The sequence below is a fragment of the Lagenorhynchus albirostris genome, chromosome 1 (genome assembly GCF_949774975.1).
Source record: "Lagenorhynchus albirostris chromosome 1, mLagAlb1.1, whole genome shotgun sequence".
Classification (NCBI taxonomy): domain Eukaryota; kingdom Metazoa; phylum Chordata; class Mammalia; order Artiodactyla; family Delphinidae; genus Lagenorhynchus; species Lagenorhynchus albirostris.
Window position 1 is genome coordinate 61,087,253 of NC_083095.1, and position 19,434 is coordinate 61,106,686.

Consider the following 19,434-nt stretch of genomic DNA (forward strand, 5'->3'; position numbering starts at 1 on the left):
GAATTTTTAAAGAGCTTCAAAAAAGTTTGCTCTCTCTTCAAATGGCTGCAAGCTGAGATAATTCTAGAAGTAAGTTATTTCAAACTTTCAAAGAACAAAAATTATCCAATTCTAAAGACATGTTTCTAAGAAAAGAAAAAGATGAAAGACTTAATTCATATTGAGAAAGTAGCCAAATCCTGAAATCAAAATCTGACTATGAAATTAGTGAACAATCTTACTATGAATATAGATGAAAAACTCTTGAAGAAAGTGAAGACAAAGCAAATTCAGTATTGTTTAATAATATTCTATCTAAAAATATATGACGGCCAAGAGGCATTTATCCTTCAAAATTAGAAAGCCTATTACCATGAAATTCTTATACATAGATCATAGGAAAAAAATTTAAACAGGAATAAAGAGATACTCCCTTGAAATAATTAAAGAATAAATGGCTCAAAAATTACAACTGTGATGTTTCTTGGTAAAAGTCAAAGGCATTTTCATTAAGTTCAAAAGATGAAGATTCTTATTATCACCAACATTATTGTTAAGTTAAAGTTGATGCAATGATAAAATGAGTTGGGAAATTAGAGTAGAGCAAAAGAGGTAGAACAGGGAACTCCGAAACTCCACCTTTCCACAAAAGCAATGAATAAGCGGGCAAACACTGTCAGAAGCAATTAAAGAATTAAGAATCTAATTAAAAACTTAGAATCACCAGGGTAATACTTAATAAAGGAGGAAAAGCTGCAGAATTTTGGTAAGAGAGCTCTGTGGTGTTCTAACTCACCCTATTTCCCTCCCCAACTTCCCAGACACATGGTGGCCTTGAAGAAAACAACCTGCATTCCTGATGCAGGTTACTAGTACCAGAGGGAACAATACAAATCTTATTCTCAAAGAACTGTAGCTGTGTAGTTTTGACCTGTCTGGTGGATCACTGAAAGACTGGCTCAAATGTTTCCCTTTGTTTTGACTGCCTTAGAGCTTTCCCAGGGCTGATGTGACTTCCTGGATGGTATTTATCAAAGTCATTTAAAGGCAAACGTATTAGCTGCTGCCACTTGGGGCAAGGGATAACAGCTGGGGCAGGCAATAGTCAAACCAAAAACCCTTGTAAGAAAGAAGGTGGAGAAGGAGATACCAGGGGGATGAGGGCTTTAGAAAGTTTCCGCATATTTTAGGGAATCTAAAAGGCCACATGCAAACCCAAGGCTGAAAGCATGCACAGAAAAGACCTACAAAGACCCTTAGCTTTCACCTCTGGTTAATTCAGGCTCTGTGCAAGTAGGACATGAAAGCCAAGGCATTGAAGTTGTCTGGATAAGCATTCAGGGAGTGCCCCAAAAGAGAGTCAATCTGCAAAGACAGAGAGTTTTTTGTTTGTTTCGTTGGTTGGTTTCGTTGGAATCTCAGTCAAATCACTAGCTAACCTCCAACATAACAGAACACAGACTTCAGTGGCCACACATGACAAAGAATACAGACTTACAAAATCTGTTCAGAAAAGTCACTAAACAAACTACACGAACGACAAGAAGCAGCAACAAAAAACACTTAAAGAGGAGGAGGTGAATATGATATCCAAAGGTGCCACATAATAATATTCAAAGTGACTACTTTTCAACAAACAATTACAAGTAATGCAAAGGAAGAAGAAAATATGGCCCATTCACAGGATAAAAAGAAAAAAATAGAAACCATCCTTGAGGAAGCCCAGACATTGGACAAAGACTTAAAATCAACTGTCTTAAAATCAACTTAAAAACTTTAAATAAACTATCTTTGGGAAACCCATGGCAGTCCAGTGGTTAGGACTCGGCGCTTTCACTGCCAGGGTGCAGGTTCGATCCCTGGTCAGGGAACTAACATCCTGCAAGCCATTTGGCCCAGCCAAAAACAAAAAACAAAACAAAACAAAACAACCCACAAAACTATCTTAAATATGTTCATATAGCTAAAAGAAACCATAAAGAACTAAAGAAAACTAGAAGAATGATGTCTCAACACATAGAGAGTATCAATAAAGATACTGATAGATAGAACTAGATTGATAGATAGAGAAATTATTGAAAAAAAGGAACCAAATAGAAATTCTGGAGTTGAAAACTACAAAAACGAATGAAAATTCACTAGGTTTCAACAACAGATTTGAGAAGGCAAAAGAAAAATTCAGGAAACTTGAAGTAAGGTCAATTCAGATTATCCAGCCTGAGAAGCAGAAAGAAAAACAGAGTGAAAAAAAAAACAAAAAAAGGCTAAGGGACCTCTGGAACACCATCAAGCATACCAACATATGCATACATTGCAAGTCACAAAAGGAAAGGAGATAGTAAAGGAGCAGAAATGACATTTGAAAAAGTAATGGTTGAAAGCTTCCCAAATTTGATGAAAGAAATGAGTCTATACAACCAAGAAGCTCAATGATTCCATAAATTCGAAGAAATGTAGAGGCACCTTATAATCAACCTGGTGAAAGCCACAGACAAAGAAAGAATCTTGAAAGCAGTATGAGAGAAGCAACTCATCATGTACTTGGAATACTTGGAATATTCATCAATAGATGAATAGCTGATTTCTCATTCAAAATCACGGCCAGAAAGATCATGACTTACTGAATAGTCTATGAATCATAAACACAATAAGTAAAAAGAAAACCACTCTTAGGCACAATATACCAAAACTGCTGAAATCCAAGGACAAGAAGGGCTTCCCTGGTGGCACAGTGGTTAAGAATCTGCCTGCCAATGCAGGGAACACAGGTTCGAGCCCTGGTCAGGGAAGATCCCACATGCCACAGCGCAAGTAGGCCCGTGTGCCACGACTACTGACCTGCGCTCAGGAGCCTGTGAGTCACAACTACTGAGCCCGCATGCCACAACTACTGAAGCCCACACTCCTAGAGCCTGTGCTTCACAACAAGAGAAGCCACCGCAATGAGAAGCCCATGCACATCAACGAAGAGTAGCCCCCGATTGCCACAACTAGAGAAAAGCCCTCGCGCTGCAATGAAGACCCAACACAGCCATAAATAAATAAATAAATAAATAAATAAATAAATAAAAATTTTAAAAACAAAGACAATGAGAAAAGTTTAAAAGCAACCAAAGGAAAACGACACATTACTTTCAAAGGCATTGACTAACCACTGATTTTTTCACTTAAAAAAAAAAGGAATCTATATGACACTGCATTGCAATATGTTCAAAGTGCTAAAAGAAAATAAATGCCAAGGGAGGACCTTCAAGATGGCAGAGGAGTAAGACATAGAGATGACCTTCCTTCCCACAAATACATCAAAAATACATCTACATGTGGAACAACTCCTACAGAACACCTACTGGCAGAAGACCTCAGACTTCCCAAAAGGCAAGAAAATCCCTACGTACCTGCGTAGGGCAAAAGAAATAAGAAAAAACAGAGACAAAAGAATAGGGATGGGACCCACACCTCTGGGAGGGAGCTGTGAAGGAGGAGAAGTTTCCACACACTAGGAAGCCCCTTCGCGGGCGGAGACAGGGTGTGCGCAGGGGGGGAAGCTTCGGAGCCGCGGAGGAGAGCACAGCAACAGGGGTGCAGAAGGCAAAGCAGAGAGATTCCCGCACAGAGGATCGGGGCCGACCAGCAGTCACCAGCCTGAGAGGCTTGTCTGCTCACCTGCTGGGATGGGTGAGGGCTGGGAGTTGAGGCTCGGGCGTCAGAGGGCAGATCCCAGGGAGAGGACTGGGGTTGGCTGCGTGAACACAGCCTGAAGGGGGCTAATGCACCACAGCTAGCCGGGAGAGAATCTGGGAGAAAGTCTGGAAATGCCTAAGAAGCAAGAGACAATTGTTTCAGGGTGCGCGAGGATTGGGGATTCAGAGCATCCCCTAAACGAGCTTCAGAGACAGGCGTGAGCCGCAGCTATCAGCGCAGACCCCAGAGACGGGCATGAAACGCTAAGGCTGCTGCTGCAGCCACCAGGAAGCCTGTGTGCGAGCACAGGTCACTATCCACACCTCTCCTCCCGGGAGCCTCTGCAGCCCGTCACTGCCAGGGTCCCGGGACAATTTCCCTGGGAGAACACACACCACGCCTCAGGCTGTTGCAATGTCAGGCCAGCCTCTGTAGCTGCAGGCTCACCCTGCATTCTGTACCCCTCCCTCCCCACAGCCTGAGTGAGACAGAGCCTCCTAGTCAGCCGCTCCTTTAACCCCCTCCTGTCTGGGTGAAGAGAAGACATCAGAGGGCAACCTACATGCAGGGGCAGGGCCAAATCCAAAGCTGAACCCCAGGAGCTGTGCAAACAAAGAAGAGAAAGGAAAATTTCTCCGTGCAGCCTCAGGAGCAGAGGATTAAATCTCCACAGACAACTTGATGTACCTGCACCTGTGAAATAACTGAATAGACAACAAATCCTCCCAACATTGAGGTGGTGGACTTTGGGAGCAACTGTGGACTTGAGGTTTGCTATATGTGACTGACTAGTTTCTGATTTATAAGTTTACATTAGTTTAAATTTTAGATCTTTTTATCATTGTTGGATTTGTTTATTGGTTTGCTTGCTCTCTTCTTTTTTTATTACCTTTAAAATTTTTAATTCTAATATTTTTAAATTTTTTTATTTTATTTATTTATTTATTTTCTTCTCCCTTTTCTTCTGAGCTGTGTGGCTGACAGGGTCTTGGTGCTCTGGCCGGGTGTCAGGCCTGAGCTTCTGAGGTGGGAGAGCTGAGTTCAGAACATTGGACCACCAGAGACCTCCTGGCTCCATGTAATATTTATCCGCAAGAGCTCTCCCAGAAATCTCCATCACAACACTAAGAGGCAGCTCCACTCAACAACCAGCAAGATACAGTGCTGGAGAACCCACAGCAAACAACTTGCAAGACAGGAAGACAAACCACCCATTTGCAGAGAGGCTGTGTAAAATCATACTAGGGGCACAGACACTCCAAAAGAGACCACAGGAGGCAGTCCTGCACACCAGAAAGACTAGATCCAGCCTCATCCACCAGAACACAGGCACCAGTCCCCTCCACGAGGAAACCCACACAACCCACTGAAGCAACCTTACCCACTGGGGGCAGACACCAAAAACAACGGGAATTACTAACATGCAGCCTGTGAAAAGGAGACCCCAAACACAGTAAGTCAAGCAAAATGAGAAGACAGAGAAATACACAGCAGATGAAGGAGCAAGGTAAAAACCCAACAAACCAAACAAATGAAGAGGAAATACGCAGTCTACCTGAAAAACAATTCAGAGTAGTGATAGTAAAGATTATCCAAAATCCTGGAAATAGAATGGAGAAAATAAAAGAAACGTTTAACAAGGACCTAGAAGAACTAAAGAGCAAAGAAACAATGATGAACAACACAATAAATGAAATTAAAAATTCTCTAGAAGGAATCAGTAGCAGAATAACTGAGGCAGAAGAACGCATAACTGACCTGGAAGATAAAATAGTGGAAATAACTACCACAGAGTAAAATAAAGAAAAAAGAATGAAAATAATTGAGGACAGTCGCACAGACTTCTGGGACAACATTAAACGCACCAACATTCAAATTATAGGGGTCCCAGAAGAAGAAGAGGAAAAGAAAGAGACTGAGGAAATATTTGAAGAAATTATACTTGAACACTTCCCTAATATGGGAAAGGAAATAGCCAATCAAGTCCAGAAAGGGCAGAGAGTCCCATACAGGATAAATCCAAGGAGAAACATGCCAAGACACATATTAATCAAACTATCAAAAATTAAATACAGAGAAAAAATATTAAAATCAGCAAGGGAAAAGCAACAAATACCATACAAGGGAATCTCCATAAGATTAACAGCTGATCTTTCTGCAGACACTCTGCAAGCCTGAAGGGAGTGGTGGGACATAGTTAAAGTGGTGAAGGGGAAAAACCTACAACCAAGATTACTCTACCCAGCAAGGATCTCATTCAGATTTGATGGAGCAATTAAAACCTTTACAGACAAGCAAAAGCTAAGAGAATTCAGCACCACCAAACCAGCTTAACAACAAATGCTAAAGGAACTTCTCTAGGCAGGAAGCGCAAGAGAAGGAAAAGACCTACAATAACAAACCCAAAACAATTAAGAAAATGGTAATAGGGACATACATATCGATAATTAACTTAAATGTAAATGGATTAAATGCTCCAACTAAAAGACATAGACTGGCTGAATGGATACAAAAACAAGACCTTTATGTATGCTGTCTACAAGAGACCAACTTCAGACATAGGGACACATACAGACCGAAAGTGAGGGGATGGAAAAACATACTCCATGCAACTGGAAACCAAAAGAAAGCTGGAGAAGCAATTCTCATAGCAGACAAAATAGACTTTGAAATAAAGACTATTACAAGAGACAGAGAAGGACACTACATAATGATCAAGTGATCAATCGAAGAAGATATAAAAATTGTAAATCTTTATGCACCCAACATAGGAGCACCTCAATACATAAGGCAAATGCTAACAGCCATAAAAGGGAAAATCGACAGTAACACAATCATAGTAGGGGACTTTAACACCACACATTCACCAATGGACAGATCAACCAAAATGAAAATGAATAAGGAAACACAAGCTTTAAATGACACATTAAACAAGATGGACTTAATTGATATTTATAGGACATTCCATCCAAAAAGAACAGAATACACTTTCTTCTCAAGTTCTCATGGAACATTCTCCAGGACAGATCATATCTTGAGTCACAAATCAAGCCTTGGTAAATTTAATAAAACTAAAAACGTATCAAGTATCTTTTCTGACCACAACACTATGAGACTAGATATCAATTTCAGGGAAAAAAATCTGTAAAAAATACAAATACATGGAGGCTAAACAATACACTACTAAATAACCAAGAGATCACTGAAGAAATCAAAGCGGAAATCAAAAAATACCTAGAAACAAATGACAATGAAAACGCGATGGCCCAAAACCTATGGGATGCAGCAAAAGCAGTTCTAAGGGTGAAGTTTATAGCAATACAATCCTGCCTCAAGAAACAAGAAAAATCTCAAATAAACAACTATTCTTACACCTAAAGCAATTAGAGAAAGAAGAACAACAGCAATAAAAAAAAAACCATAGTTAGCTGAAGGAAAGAAATCATAAAGTTCAGATCAGAAATAAATGAAAAAGGTGAAGGAAATGATAGCAAAGATCAATAAACCTAAAAGCTGGTACTTTGAGAAGGTAAACAAAATTGATAAGCCATTAGCCGGACTCATCAAGAAACAAAGGGAGGGGCTTCCCTGGTGGCGCATTGGTTAAGAATCCGCCTGTCAATGCAGGGGACACGAGCTCGATCCTTAGTCCGGGAGGTTCCCACATGCCACAGAGCAGCTAAGCCTATGTGCCACAACTACTGAAGCCTGCACGCCTAGAGCCCATGCTCCGCCACAAGAGAAGCCACCACAGTGAGAAGCCACGTGCAGCAATGAAAACAAATGCAGCCAAAAATAAATAAATAAATAGATTTTTTTAAAAAAAAGAAACAAAGGGAGAAGACTCAGATCAACAGAATGATAAATGCAAAAGGAGAACATCACACTGCAGAAATACAAAGGATCATGAGAGATTACTATAAGTGACTATATGCCAATAAAATGGACAATGTGGAAGAAATGGACAAATTCTTAGAAAAGTACAACCTTCCAAGACTGAACCAGGAAGAAATAGAAAATATAAAGAGACCCATTACAGCACTGAAATTGAAGTTGTGATTAAATATCTTCCAACAAACAAAAGCCCAGGACCAGATGGCTTCACAGGCAAATTCTATCAAACATTTAGAGAAGAGCTAACACCTATCCTTCTCAAACCTTCCATAATATAGCAGAGGGAGAAACACTCCCAAACTCATTCTAAGAGGCCACCAACACCCTGATACCAAAACCAGACAAAGATGTCACAAAGAAAGAAAACTACAGGCCAATATCACTGATGAACATAGATGAAAAAATCCTCAACAAAATACTAGCAGACAGAATCCAGCAGCAAATAAAAAGGATCATACATCAGGTTCAAGTGGGTTTATCCCAGGAATGCAAGGATTCGTCAATATATCCAAATCAATAAATGTGATGCACTATATTAATGAACTGCAGGATGAAAACCATATGATAATCTCAATAGATGCAGAAAAAGCTTTTGACAAAATTCAACACCCATTTATGATAAAAACTCTCCAGAAAGTAGGCATAGAGGGAACTTTCCTCAACATAATAAAGGCATATATGACAAACCCACAGCCAACATTGTTCTCAATGATGAAAAACTGAAACCATTTCCACTAAGATCAGGAACAAGACAAGGTTGTCCACTCTCACCACTATTATTCAACATAGTTTTGGAAGTTTTAGCCACAGCAATCAGAGACAAAAAAGAAATAAAAGGAACCCAAATCAGAAAAGAAGAAGTAAAACTGTCACTGTTTGCAGATGACATGATACTATACATAGAGAATCCTAAAGATGCTACCAGAAAACTACTAGAACTAATCAATGAATTTGGTAAAGTAGCAGGATACAAAATTAATGCACAGAAATCTCTTGCAGTCCTATACACTAATGATGAAAAATCTGAAAGAGAAATTATGGAAACACTCCCATTTACCATTGCAACAAAAAGAATAAAATACCTAGATATAAACCTACCTAAGGAGACAAAAGACCTGTATGCAGAAAATTATAAGACACTGATGAAAGAAATTAAAGATGATACAAACAGATGGAGAGATATACCATATTCTTGGATTGGAAGAATCAACATTGTGAAAATGACTCTACTACCCAAAGCATTCTACAGATTCAATACAATCCCTATCAGACTACCAATGAAATTTTTCACAGAACTAGAACAAAAAAATTCACAGTTTGTATGGAAACACAAAAGATCCTGAATACCCAAAGCAATCTTGAGAAAGAAAAACAGAGCTGGAGGAATCAGGCTCCTGGACTTCCGAGTACACTCCAAATCTACAATAATCAAGACAGTATGGTACTGGCACAAAAAGAGAAATATTGATTAATGGAACAGGATAGAAAGCCCAGAGATAAACCCAGGCATCTATGGTGAACTTATCTTTGATAAAGGAGGGAAAAATATACAATGGAGAAAAGACAGCCTCTTCAATAAGTGGTGCTGGGAAAGCTGGACAGTTACATGTTAAAGCATGAAATTAGAACACTCCCTAACACCATACACAAAAGTAAACTCAAAATGGATTAAAGACCTAAATGTAAGGCCAGACACTATCAAACTCTTGGAGGAAAACATAGGCAGAACACTCTATGACATAAATCACAACAAGATCCTTTTTGATCCACCTCCTAGAGAAATGGAAATTAAAACAAAAACAAACAAATGGGACTTAATTAAACTTAAAAGCTTTTGCACAGCAAAGGAAATCATAAACAAGATGAAAAGACAACCCTCAGAATGGGAGAAAATATTTGCAAACAAAGCAACTGACAAAGGATTAATCTCCAAAATATACAAGCAGCTCATGCAGCTCAATATCAAAAAACAAACAACCCAATCCAAACATGGGCAGCAGACCTAAGTAGACATTTCTCCAAAGAAGATATATAGATTGCCAACAAACACATGAAAGGATGCTCAACATCACTAATCAGTAGAGAAATGCAACTCAAAACTACAATGAAGTATCACATCACACCAGTCAGAATGGCCATCATCAAAAAATCTACAAACAATAAGTGCTGGAGAGGGTGTGGAGAAAAGGGAACCCTCTTGCGCTGTTGGTGGGAATGTAAATTGATACAGCCACTATGTTGAATAGTATGGAGGTTCCTTAAAAAACTAAAAATAGAACTGTAATACGACCCAGCAATCCCACTACTGGGCATATACCCTGAGAGAACCATAATGCAAAAAGAGTCATGTACCAAAATGCTCATTGCAGCTCTATTTACAATAGCCAGGACATGGAAGCAACCTAAGTGTCCAACAGATGAATGGATAAAGAAGATGTGGCACATATACAATGGAATATTACTTAGCCATAAAAAGAAACGAAATTGATTTATTTGTAGTGAGGTGGATGGACCTAGAGTCTGTCATACAGAGTGAAGTAAGTCAGAAAGAGAAAAACAAACAATGTACGCTAACACATATATATGGAATCTAAAAAAAAAGAAAATGGTTATGAAGAACCTAGGGGCAGGATGGGAATAAAGACGCAGACCTACTAGAGAATGGACTTGAGGACACAGGGAAGGGGAAGGGTAAGCTGGGACAAAGTGAGAGAGTGGCATGGACATATATACACTACCAAACGTAAAATAGATAGCTAGTGGGAAGCAGCCACATAGCACAGGGAGATCAGCTCAGTGCTTTGTGACCACCTAGAGGGGTGGGATAGGGAGGGTAAGAGGGAGGGAGATGCAAGAGGGAGGAGATATGGGGATATATGTATATGTATAGCTGATTCACTTTGTTATAAAGCAGAAACTAACACACCATTGTAAAGCAATTATACTCGAATAAAGATGTTTTTAAAAATAATTAATTAATTTTTAAAAAGAAAAAGATATGAAAAAGACTTCTTTACACAAACTATGAAACATTACTGACCAAAAGGAATGAAGACCTAAAGAAACAGAATGTACCGTATGCATACATGAAAAGACTAAAAATTGTTAGGATGTCAATTTCCCCCTACTGCTCTATAAATTCATTGCAACCCCAATCAAAATACAAAGGAATTGCCACAGAAGTTGACCTGCTGATTCTGTTCGGTTAAACCGTATGAAATTTTGAAATTTTACTATTTTGATATATAAAGAAGTCAATTTTCATATAGTTTAACCCAACTCAATGTGTTTGGAAATGCAAAAAAGCCAAGGAATGCTCTGACAATTTTGACAGATCAAAAGAACTGTTCTACTGGATTTCAAGACTTATTATGAAACTATAGTATTTAAGGCAGCATAGTATTGGTGCAAAGATAGATTTTTTTTAAGACCCGCAAAATAGAAAAAGAGACTGAGAAATAGATCCACCCATACATGGATCTTCATTTCCTACAAAGCTAACACTGCAAAGCGATGGTAAAGGCACAGGGTTTTTATTAAATGTTGCTTGGAAAATTGAACATGCATGCAGAAAAAGTGGAATTTGTTTCCCTACTTCACATCATATACAAAAATTGATTCTAGGTGCACTGTAAATCTAACTTTAAAAGCAAAACAATAAACCTTCTAGAAGATCAGACAGGAGAATTCTACATGACACAAAAGTAGGAAAAACTTACTTATAGTACAAAAAAAGCACTAACCTTAAAGAAAAACGTTACTAAATCAGACTATGTTTCATTTTAAAACTTTGTTTACCAAAAGACAATTATTTAAGGAGTGCAGTGACAATCTGGAGGAGGAAAAAAATGTGCTGTAAATATAACCAACAAAGGGCCCATATCAAGAATATGTAATAGTTCATACAAATCAATAAGAAAAAAGACCAACAACCCAAAAGTCATCAATGACAAAAAAGAAAATCCAAATGGTTAAGAAAATTTTGAAAATGAATAATCATGTTGGTAATGAAGAAAATGAAAATTCAAACTAAATGAGATAATACTACACACCCACTAGGATGGCTACAACTTGAAAGTTATAATAGTACCCAGTACTGGTGTGGAGCCTGCATATACTGCTGGTAGTACAACCAGTTTGTAAATTAGTTTGGCCCTACAGCTGAACAATTGCATACCCTATGTACCATATGTTCTACTCCTACTTGTGCATCCAACATAAATGAGTATATGTGTGTCATGTACAAGAAAGTTGAAGGAAACAGTATTTGTGATCATCAAAAATTAGAAACACTCAACTGTCCATCAACAGTAGGATGGATAAGTAAACTGCAATATATTCATGTAACTGAATACTATACAAAAATTAAAAGGAGAAAATTACAGCCACATGCAATAGTATATAATATTCAATGAAATAAGTTAGAATTGAAAGAAAACTACCTTATGATTCTCTTTATATAAAGTTCAAAAAAAACAGGCAAAACTAAACCAAGAATGTTTAGGGACACATACTTATGTGTTGAAACTATAAAGAAATACAAGTCAGGACAGTGGTTACCTTCTCAGGAAGGCAAAGGCACAAGAGGGTGCTAGTAAAGTTGTTTCTTGACCTGATAATGGTTACACGAGCATTTACATTGTGATAAGTCATTAAGCTGTATGTTTGTACTTTGTATACTTTTTTTGGATGCTTGCTGTATTTTTCTATAAAAATGTTAATGTTAAACAAAAACTGTGAGTGAAGAGATGAATAGGTATGGCTACATACACATTTTAAGCCTCTTCAAAACAAAACTTAGATGAAAAGAAAAGCAACAAAATGGAAACTGTATTATGCACAATAAGGTTGGAAGAGCGAAGTTTAATATCCCAGTTACAATAAGATAGCACAGAAATCTATATGAACAGTTCTCTGTACTGAATGAATACAAAGTATATGAAAAGAAATCCAAAGAAACAAAATATAGGTCAATACTTCAAAAACTGATAATGTAACTAGTATTCAGGAAATGCAAATGAAACAATTCTAAATTATCATTTCATGCCATTTAAGTTAAACTACCCACTACTCTTAGGGTATAGGTAAAGATTTTCCTTCACTAGTAGCACTAAAAATCGATCCACTACTTTTAAAGGGCTGTCTGATGTATTTCAAGAAATTTTCTTTCCTGAGAATGTATTTCAAAAAAAAAACATTCAAAAACCATATCTAAAATAATTCTCACCTTGCTTGAGAATTTTGGGGATCTATATTTAACAAGGTTGTAAAATCCTCTTCAGCTGCAATCCAGTTTTCATTTTCATAGTAGAACATCCCACGTTTGAATAATGCATCTGTTCTTCTGGGATCATAAAAGATACACTACACGGGGGTGTGGAGGGGAGGCACAAAAACATATCACATAATGAAAAAAAAAAACAAGAAAAGTATATAATCCTATAGCAAATTAAATGGACTAAAACCATGTTTTTAACTTCAGATTACATAAAAACAAACTACTTTAAGATGCCAGAACTTTCAGATTTGCATTTGAAGACCATGCCTTTAGGAAGTCCATTTGTCATCAAATTCTAGAAAGTGGAGGTTTTATTAAAAAAAAACAAAAACAAAACCCAGCACATACAAGAAGCCAAGGTTTCTGCCCACTAAAATTTTTATTAATAAAACCTCATAAGTAATTGTTCAGCTAGAGTAGGGTTATATTGGATCTATCATAGCATTTTATTCCAATTAAAGACAATATATATTAGATCACATCAAGGCCGATTCAATGAAATTAAATATGGATTAATTTAGTCCCTAAAATGGTGAAAAGAAATGAATTGGTATTGGCATGGTTCATTCATTTCACATTGACATACAAGGCAACAGAGTAACGAGACTAAATCATTGTAAACTCAGTTGTGAAGTTCCTTGCCTATTGATAGTGGGGAGAAAAATGAAGCACAAAGATTATGAAGTATTTTTAAAACAGGGAAAAAAGAAACTCTAAAGATTCTGAAGTTTGTTTGACCTCAAGTTGCTGCATTAGTCAATCTTTAAACTATTGGTGCTACTAGATAAAGGAAATGATCAGAAAAGATATTTTAATAATTTTAATATCTTCAAAAGAGATTTGTGGTCACTTCTAGACAAGAAGTTACCAAAACTTATAATATTCTCTTGAAGCAAAAGTCAAGTATGTGGCTAACCATCATAGATTAAGAAACAGGGCAGTTGGGAACATGAAAAGCTAAATTATTTCAATAACATCTAAGTTCTCAATTGTACTAAGAACTAATAACTTAAAGTCAGGAGTTCATGGTTACAATTCTGCCGCAATCAGTGGAATATCTGCCTGATTCTAGCCTCAAAATACAGTTCAGCTAAAATTCACTTCCTCAAGGGAATTCTCTGATATCCCCCAACCAAACATAAATTGCCTCCCATAATCTTTATTTCCATCATAGCATTCATCACAATTTGTAATTATATATTAGTGTATATATTTATTTCTTTAATATCTGTCCTTTAAATTACAGGCTCCATGTAAGCATGAAACATGTCTGTTTTATTCACCAAGATTTATCCACTACATTACACTACACAGTGCCTTAGCCAATAAATATTTGTGAGTAAATGAATGAATGAATGAATGAGCCAGTGAGCACAGCTTTCTTTTAAAGCAGATAGGTTTGCTGCAGAAGAGAATCAGCTACGTCTCAAGAGTTAAGAAGCAGAAAATGATTTTCTCCATTGTTTGAAAGAAAGAAGCAATCTTCAAAGGTTTCTTTATTCACTGCTTCATAGTCCAAGAGAAGAGAGCTGGAAAAGTCAAGTCCCCCTCAAAGTTGCCTCTTGCCTCAATGCTCCCACACCTGAATCAGATGTAAATCCATCCATTCAAAAAAATCACTGACATACTGTTAATATCAATCCCAGTAACGAATGTTCTAGGGCCTAATCTAAAATAAACTAATTTTGATTATATAACATATGAAAGAATTTCAACAATTTGCTGTAATATTAGGATGAGAATATCATGCTCTAAAATATATAAATGGCAGAATTATATGTGATACAGCTTACTTTAGTAAAGTCATCAATGGCCAGTACTTTGTTTTCTATTTCGTACATCTCACCCCTCCTGAAATATATATCAGCATCCATGGGCTTGCACTTAATTGCTTGAGTATAATTCACAATTGCCAAAGTACTGTCTTTTTTTCCTCTGAAAATTTCTGCCCTTGAAATATATGCCTCTAAAGAAAATTAAAAAGGTAAAATTTAGTGTTACAGTCCTAAATTTTTAAAGACGAATCCTTCACCCTCCAAAAATGTAGTCTTAGAATAATGTATCTCTATTATACTTTCTTTGCCATTTAACTTAAGATTTGTTCTTTATTTCAACAATGCAAAATTTGTTCTCAAAGCCTGGATAAATGTTTATGGGTAAAAGTGTTTTCAATTTCAATATGAAATAACAAAAATTAACTTTTTTGTATATCTGAAATGTTTCATAATCCTTTAACGTTCATAGTAAAAAGTTATATTTTGATTGTACAAAATCTTATGGACTTTTAGCAGAGATCAGCATAGATTTAAAAAAAACACTTATTAAGCTCATGTTATATTCTAGGGGTATGTTGTGGGTGCTGGAGATACAAAGATGAATATGACATTTTCTCATTCCCCAAAAGTTCCATGTCTAGTCATTCAAGTTGGTTAGAGAATGGTACGTAAACACAAACGTAAATGTGAAGTCTTAAGAACGTTACAACTCTAATTCAGACTAAATTTGTAAATCATTTCTATAACTAAAAATTGTAAGTTCATATTCTTCTTACGGGATGAGCAGTAAGGAACCAATTTATTGTAATGTATACCAAGGACATTAACATTTCAAACCATGATAAGTATTTTTAAAACAATAGGATCACAAACAGTCCTAAATATATGCTATTGAGAGTAAATTTAACTTGGGAAGTCACAACCATTTGTGGAGATGTATATGTCTTGAATTATGTATCTTTATACCACTAAATGACCAAAGCTTAGGTAAAGATCTAAGTAATATAACTGCACAGACAACCCACCTGCATTATTTTTATTATATTTATTTATATAATTCAAGTCATCCAAAGCTTCATTAATTCTGCCTTGGAAAAGATAAATGAAATGTCGGTGCCAATAGGCATTGAGAAACAATGGCTCCAAGAGTATAGCCTAGAAAATAAATGTATAAATTCAATTTAAATTGATTTAGGGGAAGATATCCCATCAAGTAAATTTTCAAACATTATTGATCCCAATGGCTTTGTATGTGTATAGTATAAAATGATGCCTCCCAATCTGACAGACAAAATCAAGTGTTTTTAATGTTAATTATTTGAAAATGCCAATAATCATAATTTCACCATCCCACGTGTATAATACAAATATTCATTGTTCAAAATTCTAGTAAAAGTTAATATATAGTTATAAGCAAGGATAAATTGTTAATATTATTATTTTGATTAAATAAAAACTCACTTCCTGTAGATCATTCATGGCACTCTGGAGCTTTCCCAGTTTCCTATAAAGAGCTCCGCGCCTACAATATAAAAATGCAGGATATTTCTTCTTACTATTTATTTCTTCAGTCAAGATCTCCACTTCGGATTCATAATGTCTAATGACCGCTGGAGGAAGACGAGACTCGAAAGAATCACTCAATTCTATTTCTGGTGTTTTTTTCACTCCTTCAGACGAGTCTTCATGAACAGATATTTTAACAACTTTCTCTCTTGGGGTTGTCTTCTTTTGTTTAGGCTTAGAGAACATGTCAAGAGCCCATGTTTGAGGACCACTATTTTCTGGGATTCTTCCTTTACTCTGGGCAAATTTGTCAAAATTTAAACACAAAGGTACACTGGGACACCGTAATAGACGTTCATATAGTGGAACTTTGAGCAAAAATTTCTTCTGTCCAGGAAGGATTCCGTGAGACTCTGATCTAGTATTCAAAAGAGTGATTTTTAAATTACAGAAATATAATTTTTATAATGAATAAATCAACTCAGCCACAGACAAAATTACTATTTCTCTGTCATCAAAATAAAATTACATGGTACTTTTATGCAAACCAAGTCCTCCTGTTCATTCATTGAGATCATATGAAGAATCTCTGTGAGTTTATAAAAGCAGAAGACTGTTATTAAAGATGCAGCCTTTGTAGAGAACTGAAATAAAGGGTCAGTGCTCCCTTCAGGCTTAATTTACACCCCTACCACCAACCGGAGGAAATACAATGGAGAATTGAGGAGTTAAAACTTGATGTGAGAAAAGAAATGACATCTAATGAACTTGAGGAAGAAGGAAAGATTTGCCTCCACAACAGGCTAACAAAAAAACATCCCAGACTTCATCCCAAACTTAGTAGGCTATCAAATTAGATGACATGTAATAAGCTTTCAAATGGTATGTTTCTTCTAGGATTATCCTCCTCAAACTCTCCATTTCCCACACAGTTTTCATTCAGTAGCATTTATGCATGCCGGTGCAGTACTAGGGAAGAAAAAAAAAATCACACCCCATCATTTCATTAATATTTACCGAGTGTGTACTATGAGAAAGACCCGTGCTAAAAGTAGGAGAATAAGAGTGAGAAAAATCAGTACCCTTTCCTTTCCTTACTCTGTGACACTCCCCACTCTTCTCTACACTCTAGTGCAAGCCACCATCATCTCTTCTGTCTAGAGTACAATAACTTCTTAGTTCCCTGCTTCTCCTCTTGGTCTCATCCATTCTCCACATGGCAGCTAGCATGTTTTTTTTTTAAACAAATGTAAATCAGATCATGTCACTCCCTCCAAGAGTTTTCTCTAGTACCTAGAATACAAATCAAATTTTTCACCATAGTCTACAAGACTCTACATGATAAGACCCCAGCAAATGTCTCTAATAACACTTTCTCGCCTCCCACTGTTCCAGGCACAGAGCAAGCCTCAAGGGTATTGCATTTTCCAGTCCTTCTGAGTGGCTGACTCCTTCTCAATTACTATTTCTGGTCAAATGCCACCTTAGAAAGACCATCTGTGCCAAATAGGTTTTGTTTCTACCTGCACATTTATCTCTATCCTTCTCTACCTTGCTCTTTGCCCTGGAGTACTAGTCCGTACAGACTACAGACATAGGATCCCTTAATATCTTCTCATCAAATATGTCCAATTAGGAGCCCTGAAAAGGGAAAGAGTGAAGTCAAAGTATTTATTGCTCTGGTCCCCTCCTGAAGGGTTGCCTCACACTGGCCATGATCTTTGTCCAAAGTTCACTATTTATTTCAAGGAAATCCTTTCCTTACAATTTCTTTCTTCCAGGTTCTAGTAATCACTCCCTCTTTTTGTCCTCTCATACTTAGGGGTAGAGATTGGCTCTATTATTTCTAGTCCCAGGATACTACTCTATCATTTGTGGTTTCCCTATGCCCTGACATCTTTGTAAATTGCCCTTGTTATACCCCCTTAGAATTATTCTAAATTGAGAATGCTGTTTACTCCTGGGACCCTGACTGATAAATTAATTGGTACCAGAGATGGGCCCAGGAAATACACACACAAAAGGATCCTTCAATGACTGAATTAGAAAATTAAGGCCCAAACCATAATACATTTCTTAAACTATAACAATTGTTGATTAAACAGACCTTTTAAGAATTTTTGGAGGCTTGGATAACTCATCATACACAAGTGTAAGTTTACTGAGTCTTAATCCTTTCTTCAGTTTCATCTTCTTTTTCTTGGGATAAACAACGTTAGTAATGCCAGCTTGTCTAGATGCTTCAATGAGAGAGGGAGACAGGCCTCTCGAACTGTATCTGCCCTGCATGTTGTCTAAAATAGTATCTGTATTGTCTTTCACAGGGACGGGTTCCTCAGTTTCATTTTGCTCAGCCATCCAGTGCTCCAACTCCTTTGTTTTCTGAAACGTCACCTCTTTCATATTGCTTTGCATGTCATCCTTAATCTCTAATGGAGTTATGGTCTCCTTCTTCAACTCAACTGCAGATTTTACTCTCTTATTTATAAGGAGACAAAGAAACAGAAAAAATCAATTTAGGTGCTGTACATTTAAAATTAATTCAGTTACAATTGCTATTAATGTAATTTGGTCACTATTGAAAAATTTAAAATCATCTGTTCTTGATGTTTTTCAAAAGTGAGCTTATAAGTTAACAGTGGGTTAGTTAAAGCAAAGTGCAATAATTTGGTCACATGACATTGCATTAGCTACATAAAAGTAACACTATAAAGTAGATATGAATTAATTGTGATTTTATATATTCTTAATTAAAAATGAATGCTCTTTACATATCCAAATAAAATGCGTGCTCTACTTTTAGTTTAATGCAAAAACAAGTGGTAGAATGGGCAAAAATTATTAAAATGCCTTACCTTATAAAATCAATTTGTGGGACTTCCCTGGTGGCACAATGGTTAAGAATCCGCCTGCCAATGCAGGGGACATGGCTTAGAGCCCTGGTCCGGGAAGATCCCACATGCTGCGGCGCAACTAAGCCCATGCGCCACAACTACTGAGCCTGTGCTCTAGAGCCCACGAGCCACAACTACTGAGCCCATGTGCCACAACTACTGAAGCCTGTGTGCCTAGAGCCCGTGCTCCACAACAAGAGAAGCCACCGCAATAAGAAGCCTGTGCACCACAACGAAGAGTAGCCCCCGCTCACTGCAACTAGAGAAAGCCTGCACACAGCAATGAAGACCCAATGCAGCCAAAAATAAATAAATAAATAAAATCAATTTGTAAATCTATTTTCAAAAGCACCTTAACAATATTGAATTTCTATACGTACTATTCAATTATTTTCAATTCAATACTTACAGGCTTAAATAACAGAAT

General features: G+C 36.9%; 1 protein-coding gene across 1 annotated transcript in view; it reads right to left on the reverse strand.

Annotated features, from left to right (window-relative positions):
* TTC6 (tetratricopeptide repeat domain 6) overlaps positions 1–19,434 on the reverse strand; it is a 200,619-nt gene that overhangs the window by 44,723 nt on the left and 136,462 nt on the right. Inside the window, exons 9-13 of the mRNA XM_060163954.1 lie at positions 18,221–18,591; positions 16,069–16,531; positions 15,633–15,762; positions 14,626–14,798; positions 12,782–12,918 (exon numbers count right to left, since the gene is read on the reverse strand). Coding sequence (XP_060019937.1) covers positions 12,782–12,918; positions 14,626–14,798; positions 15,633–15,762; positions 16,069–16,531; positions 18,221–18,591 — 1,274 coding nt within the window. The remainder of the gene's footprint in view (positions 1–12,781; positions 12,919–14,625; positions 14,799–15,632; positions 15,763–16,068; positions 16,532–18,220; positions 18,592–19,434) is intronic.